This window comes from Candidozyma duobushaemuli (genome assembly GCF_002926085.2).
Source record: "Candidozyma duobushaemuli strain B09383 chromosome Unknown B_B09383, whole genome shotgun sequence".
Taxonomy (NCBI): domain Eukaryota; kingdom Fungi; phylum Ascomycota; class Pichiomycetes; order Serinales; family Metschnikowiaceae; genus Candidozyma; species Candidozyma duobushaemuli.
This window is the reverse complement of record NW_020289895.1, coordinates 1,893,055-1,911,024: the sequence shown is the minus strand read 5'-3', so window position 1 is coordinate 1,911,024 and position 17,970 is coordinate 1,893,055. Positions and strand designations below refer to the sequence as shown.

Here is a 17,970-nt window from a genome sequence, read left to right as displayed (position 1 = left end):
CTTTTCTTAAGTGTGAAAAAAATTCGGATCTACTAAGTGCCTCTTCTCACTATTGCTAAATTCACGGTTTCTGTTAAAATGTGCGATTTGCAGCCCAATCCAACATAAACCACACAGCAAAAGTCATATCACAGTAGACAAAATATTCCCTAAATAAAACCCAAAAAGTCCAAATATCCATTCAAAGCACCCACATTTCCCGTTTCCACCAACATCCATCTGGTGTCTCTGGTAACTCTCTGCAGAACTGCTGCTGCTCCATATACACTCACCTAAACACTAGCTTGTTAGCAAAACCTTCCAACTCCGCCAAAAGGCCGGAAAATCTTCAGCATACACCGTCACAATGAGCCAGCCACCGAGCAGCACAGTCCAACTGCGGCTGGCGTTGCTGGCCACGGAGTTCGAAAGCACCCTCACCTTCTTTCGACTTTTGAAAGTGACCCAACTCAAGGACCTCTGCAAATCTGTGGGTTTGGCCTTGAAGGGCAAGAAACAGGATCTTATGGACCGCTTGGAGCAGTATACTCGTTCCTGCTACGCTGCCGGAGAGAACATTCGTCTTTTGGCCATCAGATCGGTGGTTCTCAAGATGCTCAATCACGACCCGGTACCAGACTTCCACACCTTGTGCCATGCTTTGCAGCTGGGGCTTATAGATACGGAGAAACTACTGCAGCAGAACAGCCAACAGAATACACGGCTCACGCACGGGATGTCCCCTCACACACATAGAAAACCGCCTCAACCCTCCAATCCTATGGCTGGAGGTTACTCACTGGGGAACACTCTGCACGGCTCGGTCTACTACCCACGGTACACGGGACCCATGCTTCTATTTCAGAGCACCTTGTTTTACCGTCTAATACGAATGGTTCATGGGTTTCCATACATGATGGTTGCTTCCAAGGGCAGAAACGTTTGTAATGTGCCAGTGAGCTTGAACAGCGAAGAGGTGGAGGTGCTACAACTGAATCCAGATGCCCGTTTGTACCTTTTTTCAGGTCTTTCTTCCACGCCGAACCCAGGCAAAACGCCCATCCAGTTTCCCCCTATCGAAATCCATGTTGATGGCATTAATACGAAGCAGTACGTCAAGGGCCTCAAGGGAAAGCCCGGAACCTGTCGGCCGGCTGATCTCACAAAGTACGTGAATAATCTCCGAAGACAGTTTACGGTCAATGTGGTGTATTCAGACGCCATGGAGCCCTACATCCTTTACATGTATATCGTGCATGCTCACAAGCCTGAGACGTTAGTGGAAGAGATAGAGAAGAATGGGCAGCATATTCCTGTGGATGCTACCAAAAAGACAATCCAGCGTGACTATGAGTTGAACCAAGATGACGATATCGTCATGGACACATCTTCGATTTCCCTACGATGTCCCTTGACATATGCCCGCATGAAGCACCCAATGAAGTCTACCACTTGCGATCACGTCCAGTGTTTTGACGGCTTGTCTTTCCTCACAATGCAAGAAAGAATTCCCTCGTGGATTTGTCCCGTTTGTTCCGCTCAGATGGACCAGAATTCGCTTGCTGTACTGGACTACATGAACGACATTTTGCAAAAAACGTCAGAAGAAGTCGACACGGTCATGTTAAATACGGACGGCTCGTGGGCCATCCAAACCGAGACTGAAGGCAATGCGAAGAATGAGTCCTCACCAGCTCCCAAGAGCCCTAGCGCAGCAGCTTCTGTACCTCCTCCAGAGCAGTCAGTTGAGCCTGCCAATGAGTCAATTGAGGTTATTTCCCTTGACAGTGATAGTGAGGATGAAGCCCCACCAGCAAGGCCTACTACCCAAAACGAGCAAACTCCACAGCAAACCCCATCACAGGCTAGCCCTTCAACCCAGCACAACACTCCATTACTGACGCACTCACAAGTTCCGGCTCCAAACGTACCAAAACCCATAAACCGCGAGCATCAAACCACTAGTGAAAATGTTCTACAGCATAACCGAGCAACATCAAGCAACTCGTCAGCCACACACTCAGACGTTTCTGGACCGCCATACAGAGCGCCCCCGACGAATACGAATAGGAATTATTCACAAGCCCCGTGGCTCAATGATGGTGGAAGAAACAGCAGCGCCAGCAGTGTGAGTGGTATGAGCGGCATGAGTGGATTGAGTGGCCTCAGCGGTATCAGTGCAAACAGTGGAATGAGTGGATTCAGTGGTGCTAGTGGTGCTAGTGGTAACAGCGGCTTGAGTAACATGAGTGCTAGAACTGGGTTGAGTGCCTTGAACAGCATGAGAGGAGGTCCAGCACACATGAACGGATATCATGGAACAAGAGATGCCCCTGGTTTCCATAGGACACCTCCAGCAGTGCAATCACCATCGGCTCAATCGCATCAATCACGCCAGCCCATGTCTCGTCACTCATCACAATCTCATCAGCACCAACCTTCACCACACCAGTCGCCACCTCAATCAAGCAATGGGCGTCCTCAACTACCCCAGCCACTGTTACCTTCTTTATTCAATCCCGACGGCCTGAACCACAGTCTTCCAAAGCCACCTAATTCAAATGGTAGCGAGAGAAATGCGAATGGTGCAGCTCGGCCAGTGGAAGTGGAGGATTCCTCCTCTGATAACGAACCATTGGCTCGTCACGAAGACGTACCTCTCAGCCACGTTAGTCGTCGCAAGGCCCCTACTATCCCAGAGGAGCTGGATCTGGGAACAGAAGCCCGTCCTTCTTTGCCTCCGGTGAGAACGCAGCAAAACCTACCTTCAAGAGATGTGCAAATGAGTCCTCCTCCGGTTTCTAATAGATCGACTCTGGTCACATCCCTCCACTCACCTCAGTTATCTCACCACGGATCTCCAGTTCTACCAGCTCCAAGCTCCTCAGGACAGCAGAGTGCCACCAGACTCCCGTCAATTAATACCTTAACGCGACAGGATCCACCACATCCACCGAATGATCGTTTTCATGTGCCTTGGGCCAAGGAGAACCCGGTGCAAAAGTCAGCGGTTCCTGAACTTGGGAAAGGTAATCTGTTCAAACCTCAGCCTCCAGTCAATCAACAAAACATGCTTCCAATTCAGCCACTGGCTCCAAAGCCTGTTTTTGGCTGGAACTTGAACAATGGAAATAAGAACAGACCCGAAGGAGAGGCATCGAAACCTGTGGATGAAACACCACAAGAGAGAAACACAACGCCCTCTCTGCATCCTCAAAGCCGTGCTCCATCTGCAAGTGAATCAGCAAGACAGACACCTTCTGGCACTCAAACTCCACAGTTATCGTCTGAAACTCAGCCCATTTCTGCGCCCCAGAAACCAGAACCACAACCACTTCAGTCTCACAGCAGACGCGAGTCTCGTCTGACAAGCTCGCCGGTTATAGTAGCTTCCAAATCAGCCTCTGCTGAAGAAACACCTCTAAGATCCGACAGCCTGGAGAATAGGGCACAGTCAACGCCCTCAATTCCGCAGCGCCCATCTACTACTGAGGTTTCCGATAACCTGAGACCGTCACTTCATCAAGGTCCTCATTCTGCGGGCAGCCTTTCTAGCAATTCGGAAACTCTGCGCCAGAATGCTATAGCCGAACGTTACCGCCAGCTCATTCTGACGTCGTCATCCCTCATTAACAACTACAACAGAATGGCGCTCAACCCCAGCAGTACGCTCCCAAACAACAGCGGCATACCTGTTCTACCTTCGCTTCCACAACTGTCCAGTCCTCCACTCAATCCTCCTAGCCAGCCTGGGACCAACGGATCTCAGCATAAACCAGAGGATCGGGCGTCAAAGACTCCGGGAAACACTCCAGCAGCGAGTGAGGCTAGTGGCAGTGTAGCTGGTGCTAGTACAGCTGGTGCCAGTGCAACAGGAGCTAGTGCTGCAAGCGGCAGTACAGCAAGTGGCGCCACAGCTCCAGCAAATACTACCGGCAACAATAATGCTAATAAGGCCTCGTCAGAAACGCATCCTCGTGTGGTGAATAAGCAGTTTAAGCTCAACAAGGATGTCAATGGAGAAGATCAGACCGTTTCTGTGAGTCCTTTAACAACATCTAATAAAGCTGCAGTTGATAAAGAATCAGAGAAGCTGGCAGAACAACCACAAGAGAAACAACAAGAGGTTCAGGAACCGCCCCGAGCTCTGGTTCAAACCAAGGCAGATTCATTGCCAGAAAAAGCAGCCGAGCGGACGCAGAATGAACCCGACAGACAGTCTGAGCCCACAAAACCCACAGCACCACAAGCACCAGCTCGGAGTGAAAATTATCTGAGATCTGCATTTGACGTGTTGACAGAGGAAGACGCATTGGAGAAAATCAGAGGAGTACTTGGCATTGAAGTTACTGGTAACATTTGGCGGTCTCGAAGCCCGTTTAACAGGGCACCTCCACAAGACGGTGAATCTGAAAGACCAACACCACCTCAGGCTACGCCAGAGGTCGAGCGGGTGCAAGAACATAGCGGCGAAAGCACCTCACCTATAGATAGCCGGATCGAGCGCATGTCGATAGAAACACCCACCGGCAAGAAACGGTCCATCCTGAACTCGTCGTCAGAAAGATCGTGGAACAAGCGACTCAACCGCCAGAGCCTGAAAAAATTCGACCCCAGCGAAATCAACTCGTCACAGATCATTGAGCTCGACGACTAGCTACTGGTCCAATACACGATATACTTTATTTTCAGGTGCCACGGGCACGTAATATACAAAATGGCAGGACGGGTTTGCTGTAGACTTTATGATACATCACAAGGGGCTGGGTCCCAAGTAGTCCTCCTTGATGGAGCCGATGGCGTAGATCTCGTTGACGTCGGTTCTAGTACCCACAATCTTCAAGCGCACACGGGATCCTTTTTCTATAGTCTCGTCTGGAGAGACGTACGCAGGTGGGTTGGCAGAGGGATTGAACTTCATGTCCGACAGAATCAAGTGGGTACTGACGAAAACAGACAAGGGCCCCACGTCGGCGAAAAAACCCATCTTGTTCACCGTCGTCACCACAGCATCAACCACCTCGCCCTTGAACGGCTTCCACACAACGGCACGGTACTTGACCTCGAATTCGGCCATCCCCAGGCCCGGGATGATCCTACCCCTGCCCACGTCAATGTTCATACAGTCCAACACACAGACGATGTAACCAAACTGACCTGTGCAAGTGCCCTCGACGTCCAGAAGAAGTTTATCTCGCAAGTACTGGTCCATCTGCGTACCGAAGTAGGACGGATGGAGCGTCAAGTTCAACGAGAGGTCTTTGAGGAAGAACATGGTCGATGAATCCTGAAGAACCAGTGGAGATATAGGATGTTGGTGGAGTGAGAAATTGGTGAGGTTCCTGTACGTAGCGCCTACTTCTTCCTCACATTTTTTTCCACCCTCACTGCTCTAAACCACCCACTACACATGTCCCAGAGAATCGGTAACTCCACGCTCGCCCTAACGAGGGTCTGGCATCACGTGGATATGGCCGCCGATCCCAGAACCTTGGGTCGTTTGGCCGCCAGCATAGCCTTGACTTTGCAAGGCAAGCATAAACCCACCTTTTCTCCAAACAGAGACCATGGAGACTACGTGGTGGTGACCAACTGCTCCCACATGAAGGTGACGGGTAACAAGATGTCGGATAAGACCTACTGGTCGCACACGGGAAGACCGGGCTCGTTGAAGCTCGTTCCTATGGAGAGAATGATCGCCAACATGGGTTACGGTGAGATCTTGAAGAGAGCCGTGAAGGGCATGATTCCAAAGAACAAGCTTAGGCTCGCCAGAATGGACAGACTCAAAGTTTTTGATGGCCACGAGCACCCATACGGTCAGAACTTGATTGCGCATGCCGATGAGGTGCCAGACATGAAGAAGAAGATCGCTGAGTTGGAGCGCCAGGAGGCCATTTCTGCCGAGCTCCGGAAGAGCTACCTCTCCAAGTGAGGGAACAAAAAGGTTGTAAATAGTAAGCATACGGTTAAGATAGATGCCTTGGCAGTTTTGTAGACAGTCTTGTAAAGCGTATCTCTGAGGTCATATTATTTGTTGGCCTACAACTCGCTTTCTTTTCCGTATATTCCTTTTGTAATGTTTTATAATACAAGCTAATTTTATCCCTAAACTCTCACACTGATGCCTGAACTTTCGGTGTATAATCTTGGGGAGATGTTCATGGCCATCAATTCCTGGAACAACAACTTGGCAGCGTAAGGGATGTGTATCTGGTAGATGTTGGTCTTGTTCTTGCACGAGCGGCACTCGAACTGGTTCTTCTTCAAGTTGGCAATAACAGACATCAAACCACAGATACCACAGACGTGCACTCTGAAGGCGTCCGAGGCCTCCATCAATCTTTCCTTTAAGAAACCAGCAGCACCGTGGGCAATCATACAATCTCTTTCCATCTCTCCGAAACGCAATCCACCATCTCTGGATCTACCCTCCACTGGCTGTCTGGTCAAGACTTGCACTGGACCTCTTGCTCTGGCGTGAATCTTGTCATCCACCATATGTCTCAATCTCTGGTAGTAAGTAGGACCAAAGAAAATCTGAGCCATCATCTTCTTACCTGTGTGACCGTTGTACATAACTTCAAATCCTCTGGATTGGTATCCGTGCTCTCTCAACAATTTAGAAACAGCCTCAGCGGTGACATCTGTAAATGGAGAAGCATCACCTTCCAAACCAGACAAGGACGAAACCTTAGACAACAAACACTCGATCAAGTGAGCCACTGTCATTCGCGATGGGATGGCGTGAGGGTTGATGATCAAATCAGGAACAATGCCTTGAGCACTGAATGGCATATCTTCGTGTCTGTAAGTAACACCAATCGTACCCTTCTGACCGTGTCTAGAGGCGAATTTATCACCAATTTGTGGAATCTTAGTCGTTCTCATTCTGACCTTGACGAACTTAGCACCATCACCATTAGTAGTCAACATAACTTGGTCAACAATACCAGACTCGGTACTTCTCAAAGGAGTGGATGCATCTCTCTTGGTGTGATATTGTGTTCTCTGACCCAACTCCTCAGTGTCTGGAGGAATTGGAGTAGTCTTACCGATGATGATATCCTCACCACTGACTCTTACACCTGGGCGATCAATCCATCATCATCCAACTTTTCATAAGTACTATGCTTCAATCTCAATGTGTCAGATCTGGAAGGCTTCTCAAAAGTCTCCAATGCTTTCATACCCTGTCTCTTTTCCAAATCCATGTAAGATCTGTAGAACAAAGATCTGAAAAGACCTCTGTCAATGGATGACTGGTTCATAATCATAGAATCTTCCTGGTTGTAACCAGAGTAACATGCAATAGCGACGATGGCATTTTGACCAGCAGGCAACTCACGGAACTTCAAGAACTCCATGGCACGGGTAGTGGCAAGAGGCTTCTGTGGGTAGTATAAGATGTTTGCCATTGTGTCCATTCTGACGGCATAGTTAGTCAAAAACACACCCATAGCTTGTTTACCCATAGCAGACTGATAGGTGTTACGAGGAGACTGGTTATGGTCAGGGAATGGAATGATGGAGGCTGCAACACCAAGAATCATAGATGGATGGATCTCACAATGAGTGAATGTATGCGTGGAAGAGACATAGGTTGGCTTGATTCTCTTGGCTGGGTCGAGGTCTTGTTCCTCCATTTGCAAACTCTTGTGTTGTGTTTCGGACAAGCTACTCTTGGAAGCCTCCAAGTCCTCTGGGTCATCGCAATCATGATAGTTTCTTCTTCCTCGGCGTCCACGTATTCCACAACACCGTCATTCACCAACGAAGACCAGGTGTAGTGGTTGGACAGAGGATCATCATCGAACTCGTCATATTCCGAGTTCATCAACTTGTGGACATGCTCTTTCTGCAAGACAAGCTCACCCTTGGTCTCAGATTCTGGATCATCGTCAACGATAAACAAGGGACGGTAGACACGACCAGCGTCGGTAAAAATCTTGAACTCTCTTTCTCTGATATCTCTGATGATCGAGACCTCGGGCGAAATATCACCACGTCTTCTCAATCTTCTCATCGTGTCAACCAACTGTGCTGGCTCTCTATGAGTACCGACCCAGACACCGTTAACAAACACTCTGGTGCAATCAGGCGAGTTAGAGGGCACGTAGTCCTCCAATTGCTCCATACCCCATTCTTCCAAGAAATAGAGAATAGGCTCGGAGGCTGTACCGACGGAGATACATGTCATCAACGACAAGTTCTTGACCAAACCACAGGCTTGACCTTCTGGAGTCTCAGCGGGACACACAAGACCCCAGTGTGTGTTATGCAATTGTCTAGGCTTCGCGATCTTACCATCACGACCGATAGGAGTATTAGTTCTTCTCAAGTGAGATAATGTAGAAGAGTATGTGTAACGGTTCAACACCTGGGACACACCAGCACGGGCACTCATAGCCTTCTTCTGTTCACCCCAGTTACCGGTGGCCAAGGAATAACGCAAACCGTCGGTGATAGTCTGTGATTTGACAGCAAGCGTAAGGTTAAATTCCTTATCGTTCTCCACACATCTCTGCATGTAGTTGTAGATATCTCTGGTCAACTTCTTAAAAAGAAGACGGAACAAACTGGCCAACAAAGGACCAGCCAAGTCCAATCTCTTCTTACCGAAGTGATCTCTGTCATCAGGTTCTTTTCTCTCCAAGGCACACAACAACAATCTGTTGACCATGTAACCCAAGAAGAAAGCCTTTTTAGACTCGAAACCAGCCTCCTGGGTGATATTTGGCAAGAGTTCCTTTTGGAGGATATCCTTGGCATACTGAATACGCTTCTCTCTGCGGATACCCAAGACACCTCTTCTACCGATGAAGTCGAGCGCAACTTCACGCTCTTGAATGACGAAACCTTCCTCAACACAGGGCTTCAACATCTCCAACATTTGCCAGTCATTGGCGTCGTAACAGATGTGCTCCAAGATATCACCATCAGGGACAACACCGAGGGCTCTGAAGACGATAACGATAGGGATATCTTCTTTGATGTATGGTAAGGTAGCCTTGATGGTTCTACCGGAAGTGCCCTTGTCGTCTCTACCATACAACTTGATTTGCATGGAGGAGATCAATCGTGAACCCTTCTCGAGGGCGGATCTGATCTCAGCAACGTGGGAAATAGGGGAAGGCGCCGCTTTCTTGAAGACTTGCACAATATTAGCAGCCGAACGCTCCTGGGCAATCAAAACCTTCTCGGAACCGTTGATGACAAAGTAACCACCCATATCGTATGGGCACTCCTTCAACTCGTAGAACTCGTGTTCGCCCAAGTCACGCAACATACAGAACTTGGAACGCAACATGATGGGCACCTTACCCAAAAACACCTTGGTCTGGGCATCCTCATTCTCCACCTTCTCCTCGATCCAGTCGAGCTCAGTGCCCTTGCGCACACGGTCATCCGACTTGAACTTCTTTTTCGTCATGTCAACGTACAAAGGCGACGAGTACGTGAGATTACGCAAACGGGCCTCCTGTGGGAACATAGGGTGGGTGGTACCATCACCTTCGGTTTGCGTAGGCTTCGAAATATAAATCTTGCCAAACGTGATCTCGTAACGCTTGTTCTCGTACTGGTCCTCCGAAGTATGCTGGGCAGGCTGGTCCAAGATCAAGTGCAGGTCTTCCCAGACAAGCTCCTGGATGGTGGATTCGATGAACTCGTCAAACGAGTCCAACTGCTGCGACACCAAACCCTTCTCCTGGAAGAACGACAGGATCACCGTCCAACAGTCCTCGGGCGTGATGCTCGAGTCGTCTTCCTCGTAAGCATAAGGGTCGTCCGTGGCGATGGGGGTGGACATTGGGAGGTAGCTGTCTTAATGTTTGTCGCCTTTGAATTTTCGCATGGGTGTTTGTGGTGCGCACACGACTATCAACACACGTGACGTCTAGCACGTGACACTACCAACTTTCTTCAACCGCTTCTCAAAAATCTTCATCCAGATCAACCACCATGAACAGCATCTCCCGAGCCATGGCCGGCTTGTCGCTTGGCGCTCGGCGTTTAGTGCACCACAAGCTCACGCCCAAGAGCTACCCACAGGTCAACGCCGCCGACGTCAACCTTACTCCTCCCAGATACGGTTTCCGCAGAAAGAGAAAGCCACTTCTCTCCCAAAAGGTGAAAAACACGCTTTTCCCACAACAGAAGATAAAAGAAATGTACAAGCAGGCGGGCAAACCCGTGCCTCGTAAGTTCAAGGGCAACAACGACGAGGTGGCCCGCAGAAACTTTGAAGCTTTCCAGGAAGAGGTGGCCTTGGGTCTTCCTCACTTCAAAGTGGGTAACAAGCAGGTATACTTGCCCAAGGCACGTGTTGTCCTTTTACCTCCTTTGGCCAAGCACACTCCATACCAGGCCCGTTTCCTCGTGCCCCGCAGCTTCAACAAGCTTGACTTGAGAGACTACCTCTGGCATGTCTACGGCTTGAGAGCACTTAATATCACTGTCCAGCTAATGCCCGCTGTGTGGCGCAGAACCATGATGGACTACGGTCGCCACCGTTCTCGTCAGATGAAGAAAATGACCATTGACATGGAAGAGCCTTTTGTTTGGCCTGACTTGCCTGAGAGTGCCAAGGACCCAGGCCAGAAGTCTGACTTGAACCAGATGGAGTTCACCAAGAACTTCGAAGGCAGAAGTAACGCCGACAGACCCACCAACGCATACAACGGACTCTACAACAAGCCACAATTGCCCAATGTGTTTGTTTCTGCCAAGTCTCAGAAGGCTCTTAAGGCTAAAGTGGAGAGCATCACCTCTAGGGAGGAGCAGAAGGCCGACCGTGCCGCTGTTGCCAAGTTGTTGAACTTGTAAACCAATGTACATAGTAAACGTCATTTAGAGAGAGTGTAGGGAAGGCAGCTGCTTTTTGGATTTAGGAAAGAAGTGTATCATGAGAATTATAGATGGGTGCTTTAGGTGCTGTTTTTCGACTACTCAAGTAATTGCCACAATTGCTTTAACTCAATATATAGATTTGGGCGCCGCCTACAGCAGATGTCGAATTAAGGAGATCAATGTGGGCCATTTAGGCAGTAATCAAAACTTCTACGACTCTATGAACCGCCAAAGGCCAGCGTAAGTAAGAGAATACATTGTATACAGCCATAGAAACCAGATACACATGGGCCGCTCTATTACCACCACAGCTTCTTCTCCTTGCCACCAGAGACGTTTCTCTGCTTGACACCCTCCTGGCCCTCGGGCGACGGAGATGGCGTGTTGACCATGTCGTAATCGGCTAAATCTTCCCTGGCAGGTTCGCCACGGGACTGGAAGTTTTTGGCGAGGTTGGAGAAGTTCTGGATGTGGCCTGCAGCGGCACCAAAACCAGCACTCTGAGCAGCGGCGGCAAAGGCGTTTTCTTGAGGAGGTGGGGAGTTAGGGTTTGGAGCGGGAGCAGAGGAGTCAGCAGGGGCATTGACGTCTCTGGAATTGACGTCTCTGGAATTGACGTCTCTGGAACCGTCATCCTGGCCTGCGAAGTTCTTAAACTGGTTCTTCAAAAGAAAGGTGCCCGCGTACGAGAATATGGTAGACGCGCCGGAGAATCTGGCGAGCTGGTTCAAAAGCGGCTCAAAGTTGAAGTTGATGAGAGCCTTGAGCTGCTCGTCAAAAAGCGGCTTGAGGTATTGGAAGTAGACCAAGCCACAGCCCTGGGTTGAGAAGCCAGCCCACTCCTGCTGCACCTCCTGGGGTGTCAATGCCTTGGTTCTGTTAAGACGCAAGGAGCTCAAGACAATGGGGGAAATGAGCCAGGCAGACACGAGGAGCCTGAACAGAGAGTACAAGGGCAACCAGGTCAAAAAGAGCATCAGCTCGGCAATGCCAATGCTCACATGGACAATCCAGTAGATCAACCACATCTGGACCGTAAGCAAACGGGAATTCAAGTAGTCTTCTTCAACAGAGCCTTCGGCAGCAGTGGCACGTTTAAGCATGGTTCCAAAAGGAATAGACACGCTACCTATCTGAACCGACGAAGCAGCTGACAGAGACGCCACACGGGCGTAGTCATCGTAGGCTTTGTAGGAGGCGATAACGGGGTAAATGGACCCGACAAAGGAGCTGGAGTTAGTAGGAAATGGCGAAAAAAAACACCTAGTGTACGTACTTGAAGATACCAAACATGAGAAAGAGTAGTAGTGAGAGATAAGATATGATGGGCATGTGCACGCCAGGGGCGTCATAGAAGATCGACATGGAATACAGGTGAATGTGAGAGGGAGGAGGGACAGATTATTTGGTTTTATATTTTGACGGCGCTGGTTTTGCATCAGTTGTTCTTTTAACGTTTGCTGCGTGGACATGTTCTGGTTGCTGAAGGTTTCCTGGATTCTGGGGAAACTTAACCGTGGTTTCGCAGCCACCCGGGGGTTGACCTATTTCGATGCACAGCGGTCCTTTTGGGAATTTAAAAACACCATTGTGATCAGAAGAGGCAGTTTTATCGACATTCTGAGAACGGTTTTGTGATTTATGGGCTTGTTCTGATTTGAGATGCACCCCTCCGCAAGCTTCCGTGCAGCAACGGTCTGTCACCGAACGATTGTTAGTGCAAGGCGCAGGAGGACCAGCTTTCGCTGAGGCACAAAACACAAGAATTGCGAGATTTGGAGGTTGAGAGTTTTGATGAAAATTCGTGAAGATTGTAGAAATTGGAAAAATATGGAAATCACAGATTCACGAAGAAGACGCTCACCGGTTATCTGTTGGTCTGAGGCGTCCAGGTACTTCGTGGCTGCGAAATATGGGGTCAGGTTGAAAACGGTGACCCCAGTGGTCAGAGAGATGGATTTCGTTTTAAATTGAGGTTTTACCATTTGCTAGATGTGACGGAAATTGAATTGTAAAATGGTTGTTTGTGGTTTTCAATGGCGTGGACGGATTGAGCTTCATTGCTCTTGGCCATTAGCCATGTGAGGGAGCAATTCAATGGCTTCACACAAGACTTACTCGTATGAGAGTGGATGATGATTAAATAAGCTGACCATTTAAAGAAGCACACTTGTTCTCTCTGATTAAATAATGCCACTTGACGATTGACTTGAACTTTACCATGCCCGAGGTCGAACCTGTAGCCACGGTTAACCACTAATCTTGACTTCTGGATTTAAAAAATCTACAGCTTTCAATATTCTATTCATAAGATCCTTACCCAGCTTTGAGTAGTTGTAGCTGTGATTGTCGATTTTCATGCATAGTCTTGTCATCCCCAAAGAGGCTTAAACGACCGGTCACGATATATCGATGGCATGACCATGAACATTGTTCAAACCAACTACTGAAGTAATATATTAGCAGTATATTTATTCAATGCTTTTTAATAGTTTATAACAGCGTCGTTCAATAGCACGACACTATTCGCTCATGAACCACCGCGGGTTGCTGAGAAACTCCAATGAATCACTTAAATGGGACTTAGTGTCTTCATACCAGTCAAACTTCACATAAGTGCCAGGATGTGGTAGTAATTAATGAATTTGCAGTCAGCAGCGGCACGTTACACCTCCGAAGTCACAGACCAGGATTGACAACAAATGCATCAAGATGGCATTGCCTTGAAGCCGATAGAATGGAGTAGATATAGAGGCAAGTGAATTCATGATGAAGATTCAAATTCTTCACTTGTGCCTGGAAGCCGGCCCTAATACGACATTGTGTGTCACAGGCACCCCCAGGAGATCTATGCGAGACAGTGAAAAAGACAGCCCGGACCATTGAACCAAACGACAGGGCTCAATTCATCAAAACCAAGCCTTCAATTCCAATCATCACCAAAAAATCCCCCTAGTTCACCTCCATAACTGCAACCCGGTGTGCCCGAAGCCGATGCGGTACCGGCAATCTCCTGCAGGAGATAGCATCAGCACGAATAACCACACTGCTTCTTCCCTAGCTACACCCAACAATGTCCCACCAATACCAATTCAATGTGAAAATGTCTTGTTCAGGATGCTCCAATGCCGTGCTGAAGGCTTTGGGCAGATTGGATGGCGTCACCGACACCAAGATCTCTTTGGAGTCTCAAACTGTCGATGTAACCACCAACGAGTCTCTTGACTACGACTCTGTGTACAACACCATTGCCAAAACCGGCAAGAAGGTGGTTGACGGTAAGACCATCAGCTGATTAGCTGTTTCTCACCTCGAGAATCTCCAGGATGCAACGCTCTCTTAGATCGCTTTGTACGAATACACTTTGCAACACCAGTATCAACTCTTGTGTAGAGAAGTCGAAGAAGTCACCCTGGTAGAAGTGCTCCATGATGTCATTGAGGTGGTTGTTCACGAGGAGAATTGCCTGCTTCAGCTTGTTATATGTTGCAAGTCGGTTGCTCTCGGAACCGACCCTCGCAAGCACACCAGCCTCAACCTCGTCAAGACTTTCAAGTACCCTGGTGAACTTTTCACATTGAAACTCGGAGATCTCCTTGGAAGATATGATGCCGTTCACAACCCACGTGTTTGCGTGGTTGGATAAGTCACAAACCGTAGTTCGAAGAAGGGCCCTGTTGGTCTTTGCCATGTTCGAGTCAACTAGACGTTCAAGACATTCTCTGAATTGTGTGATGGCGCCTGTAATGCCCGTAGAATCGTCTGTAGCGTCATCCGAGGCGTCGTCGTTTGTAAAGTCAATTGCTGTGAAAAATGCATTGAGCTGACCGAAAAGTTGGATACGAGTATGCTTCCATTGAGTTTCGGCAAATCTTGTCGTTTCTTCAAACTCAAGTGCTTTGAGATCGTTGTAAAGCAAGAACAGCTCGTGTAGCGGCGGGTAGGACATAAGGGCAAATTCGCTGACAGCAAAAAGGATATCCGAAAGATCCTCCACACCAACTTCTGAGCGATAAGCATCCACAATACTTCTCACGGACTCCACAACAGCACTGCGGGTGACAACATCAACAGAAACAGTGGGCTGAGGTTTTGGCTTAGGCTGAGGCTTCTGCTGCACTTTTGGCAGTGGAGGGCCATGATGCTTTGGCTTTGCCGGTGACTTTGGCTTAACTGGTGACTTTGGCTCGTCGTCATCGTCCCAATCGTTATCCCAGTCTTCATCCCATCCATCGGCAGCCTCTTCCTCTTCCTCGGAACCCCACTCATCATCCCAATCATCTCCCTCAGATTCAGGCTCAGGTTCAGGTTGTGGAATTGGCTCAGGTTCAGGTTCAGGCTCGGGCTCATGGACCGGCTCGGGTTCGTGAACAACCTCAATTTCCACCTCTTTCAAGTTTTGGAGGTCCTGAGGGAATTCCGTTCCGTTGAAGTAAACACGCAAGTTGTTTATGTACTTGTCTGTGACCCACTCATGGTGTAGTCTGCTGATGCTGTTGTTGATCTGATCGAGAGAGCCTAAGGAGCGTGCTATCTGAACATTCCAACCTGACTTGGACGCCAACTCTATGGTGTTGACTAAATCTTCGGAAAGCTGATCTCTGTTTTGTAAAAAGAGCTCAATGCTCTCGGACACCGTGTTCACAATGTTATTACTGACTTTTGTCAGGTAGTAGTTCTTGAAGGACTGGTTGTCTAGCAAGTTGACAAAGGTGACGAAATTACGCACGGAGTCAAAGTAGTAACTAGAAAGAAACTGGGCAGGCGGAAGTGCATCAGCAAGCTCAATGGTGTACTCGTGTTCCAGTTCAGGCACTAGCAGAAGGTACTTCTTCTTGTTGACAAGAGGATCCAAGAGCTTCTTGTCCCACTTTGGTTTAAGCTCATTCAACTTTTCTGTGACATTGCAATTCCCCGTAAACTCTTCAAAATCCGAAACCACGCTCAAAAATTCCTTGAGCAGGTGTTTTTGCTGAATTATGGTTAGCGCGGTGAGCACTTTAAAGGTTCCGTTTTGTTGAAGTACATGTCTGGCGAATAGCGAGTCCAATTGCTTCTGGAATGACTCAACAATGTCTTCGTAGGATTCCTGAAGAGTTGAGCCGATGATGAAGTTCTCCTTCACAAACGGCCCGATCTTGATCTTCAAGCTTTTGATGTTTTGCAAGATACCCTGCAATTCAGTAATGTCACAGACGTAATTGCCCTCCTCCAAGGGGTCAAACGACACTTGAAGCTCGTGAACCAAGTTCTTGATAATCCAAAGCTGCTGGAGGTGCTTCGAAGCCAGATCGGTCTCTCTATACTTCTGATCTAGCTGGTAGAGGGTCTGGTTATGGAATTCAGGTACATCTTCGGCGATGAGGTCAGCAGCCGAAATGGACAGTCCGAATTGGGCAATTCTGCTATTCACAGACTGTAGCTGTTTTTCGGTTTCTTGTAGGCGTTGTGCTAGCATGCCTTTTTTGGCTGATGTATAGACGAGCAATGTCTATGGAACTAGTCGTGGTTGATATGTACTGCAGACGGCTCCCCAACAGCCTTTGCAGCCATTTGATGAAAGAGGGTGGGATCCAGGAAACGATGAATTTATTAATAAAGTTGTTACGCTGTTTTTGAAAGAACGCCGCTAACTAGATGCTATCCCTTAATTGGTGTGTTTGAAGACGTGACAAGTTGTTGGGCTACCCCATATCAAACTCTACCTACCTCATTAAGTACCTCGTTACACCACTTTTAAATATAACGTTCTAATTCCGTATTTTATAATGTTTTCTTGTTATCGCTTCACACAGAAGATTTTTGCTCCAAACTTCTTGTATCATTTCAATCGCACATCGGCCATCAAGTCTACATCCATCTCACCCATACATACGATTAATAAATACTCTAGATCAAGTCGTCGGTGATGTCGTCGTCAACGTATTCATCATCCTTGTTCATTCTGTAGATGGTCATACCCATGCTGGCGAAGTTCAAGAAGTTCATGAACCAGTCGGGCACCACCATAGCATAGAGCTCGATGACGTTGAACGCCAAGTCTAAGAAGTTACCCAAGAGCTCAAAGCGAAGCATCATCTTGTCAAACTTCAAGTCGCGGAGAACCTTTTCGTACTTCCGGAGCACATTGTTCTCGTTCTCAGGTTGGTCGTTTTCCTCCAAAAGCTTCGAGTTGGACTGGTTCTTGAGAATACCCAACTCGGTCTTGACCTTGCGCTCCTTTCTTATAAGGTTAAGAAGCTGCGAGATAGTCTTTCTGATCAAAAAGACCAAAATGAGCACCCACAAGCGGTTGGTGTGCTTCAAGAGATCCACCAACTTCTCTGGGAACATAGGGAGCTTTGAAAAAAGGTGCAAGTTATCAAGAATGTTAGCTAGCGACTCCAAAATCAGAATCACCACGTGCTCGATTTTCTTAAACGTGAGCTTCAGTCTTCTCTTCCTAAACTTCTTGGGGTTAGGACTCAGTGGAGGTTCTTGGTTGGGAACGTTGAACTTGTGGAAGATCGGAGGGTATAAAGGAGGGGCAAAGGAGGCGTTCCCTGTCTCAGTTTCCGATTCTGCTCTTGCTTGAGTTTTAAAAGCTGCTGGTACTTGTCTTTGGTGACGGTCAAGTTTCCCTGCTTGTATTCCTTCTCGATGAGTTTGAGAAGATCCTCGACAACTTTGTTCTTTTCAGGGGCTTTAGACGCAGTGGGTGCTATAAAAGGAGACTTTGTAGTGGCTGGAAGTACCAGAGTAGCGGCCATGTCAGGAAAATAAAAGAGCCCTCGGAGGTTGAAGCGAGTAATGTTGATAATGGTTGTATGACGAACCGAGGCATGTGCGCCCACTAGACAACAAGGTATTAGCAAAGCGGGGCACCCATTTTGGGGGTGTCAGAAAAACAGATATTTTTGGCTGGTTTATTAGATTTAGTAAGGATTTTTAATTGTGGGAGAAATCGGATAACTATGATGGGGGCCTGGCCCAATTCGTGTATTTCGCAGCCACCAGTAGCATGTGTGGGGTGAGGTAGGTCGTGAGGGCACGTATTTCCAACAGTGTTGAATCTTTGCTGAATTAATAGGGAGCTTATTTCTGACGGAAATTTGTGGAGTGGTAAGTCTAACTATGTAGAAATTGGAAGACCACTCTCAA

The 17,970-nt window shown here is 48.2% G+C and overlaps 8 protein-coding genes across 8 annotated transcripts; 3 read left to right on the top strand and 5 right to left on the bottom strand. All coding sequences in view use genetic code 12, as the record gives it.

Moving 5' to 3' along the window:
* Window positions 1–346: 346 nt before the first annotated feature.
* SIZ1 (SUMO ligase) lies at window positions 347–4,636 on the top strand (the record flags this gene model as incomplete). The annotated part of the gene is made up of 2 exons (XM_025480799.1): window positions 347–2,797; window positions 2,822–4,636. 2 exons carry the CDS (start codon window positions 347–349, stop codon window positions 4,634–4,636), a joined length of 4,266 nt encoding a protein of 1,421 aa, XP_025335099.1.
* A 96-nt stretch (window positions 4,637–4,732) lies between these two features.
* On the bottom strand, window positions 4,733–5,254 carry RPB7 (DNA-directed RNA polymerase II subunit; the record flags this gene model as incomplete). Its single annotated transcript, XM_025480798.1, has 1 exon — window positions 4,733–5,254. The coding sequence occupies one exon, from the start codon at window positions 5,252–5,254 to the stop codon at window positions 4,733–4,735; it is 522 nt and encodes a 173-aa protein (XP_025335098.1).
* A 135-nt stretch (window positions 5,255–5,389) lies between these two features.
* Window positions 5,390–5,914, top strand: CXQ87_002282 (mitochondrial 54S ribosomal protein uL13m; the record flags this gene model as incomplete). The annotated part of the gene is made up of 1 exon (XM_025480797.1): window positions 5,390–5,914. The coding sequence occupies one exon, from the start codon at window positions 5,390–5,392 to the stop codon at window positions 5,912–5,914; it is 525 nt and encodes a 174-aa protein (XP_025335097.1).
* Window positions 5,915–6,087: 173 nt separating this feature from the next.
* On the bottom strand, window positions 6,088–9,790 carry CXQ87_002281 (DNA-directed RNA polymerase II subunit RPB2; the record flags this gene model as incomplete). The annotated part of the gene is made up of 3 exons (XM_025480796.1): window positions 6,088–7,047; window positions 7,068–7,634; window positions 7,661–9,790. The coding sequence occupies 3 exons, from the start codon at window positions 9,788–9,790 to the stop codon at window positions 6,088–6,090; spliced, it is 3,657 nt and encodes a 1,218-aa protein (XP_025335096.1).
* Window positions 9,791–9,942: 152 nt separating this feature from the next.
* Window positions 9,943–10,806, top strand: MRP20 (mitochondrial 54S ribosomal protein uL23m; the record flags this gene model as incomplete). The annotated part of the gene is made up of 1 exon (XM_025480795.1): window positions 9,943–10,806. The coding sequence occupies one exon, from the start codon at window positions 9,943–9,945 to the stop codon at window positions 10,804–10,806; it is 864 nt and encodes a 287-aa protein (XP_025335095.1).
* A 323-nt stretch (window positions 10,807–11,129) lies between these two features.
* Window positions 11,130–12,195, bottom strand: CXQ87_002279 (uncharacterized protein; the record flags this gene model as incomplete). Its single annotated transcript, XM_025480794.1, has 2 exons — window positions 11,130–12,060; window positions 12,107–12,195. The coding sequence occupies 2 exons, from the start codon at window positions 12,193–12,195 to the stop codon at window positions 11,130–11,132; spliced, it is 1,020 nt and encodes a 339-aa protein (XP_025335094.1).
* A 1,747-nt stretch (window positions 12,196–13,942) lies between these two features.
* DSL1 (Dsl1p) lies at window positions 13,943–16,288 on the bottom strand (the record flags this gene model as incomplete). The annotated part of the gene is made up of 2 exons (XM_025480793.1): window positions 13,943–14,121; window positions 14,194–16,288. The coding sequence occupies 2 exons, from the start codon at window positions 16,286–16,288 to the stop codon at window positions 13,943–13,945; spliced, it is 2,274 nt and encodes a 757-aa protein (XP_025335093.1).
* Window positions 16,289–16,719: 431 nt separating this feature from the next.
* Window positions 16,720–17,579, bottom strand: CXQ87_002277 (uncharacterized protein; the record flags this gene model as incomplete). The annotated part of the gene is made up of 2 exons (XM_025480792.1): window positions 16,720–17,306; window positions 17,327–17,579. The coding sequence occupies 2 exons, from the start codon at window positions 17,577–17,579 to the stop codon at window positions 16,720–16,722; spliced, it is 840 nt and encodes a 279-aa protein (XP_025335092.1).
* Window positions 17,580–17,970: the final 391 nt, after the last annotated feature.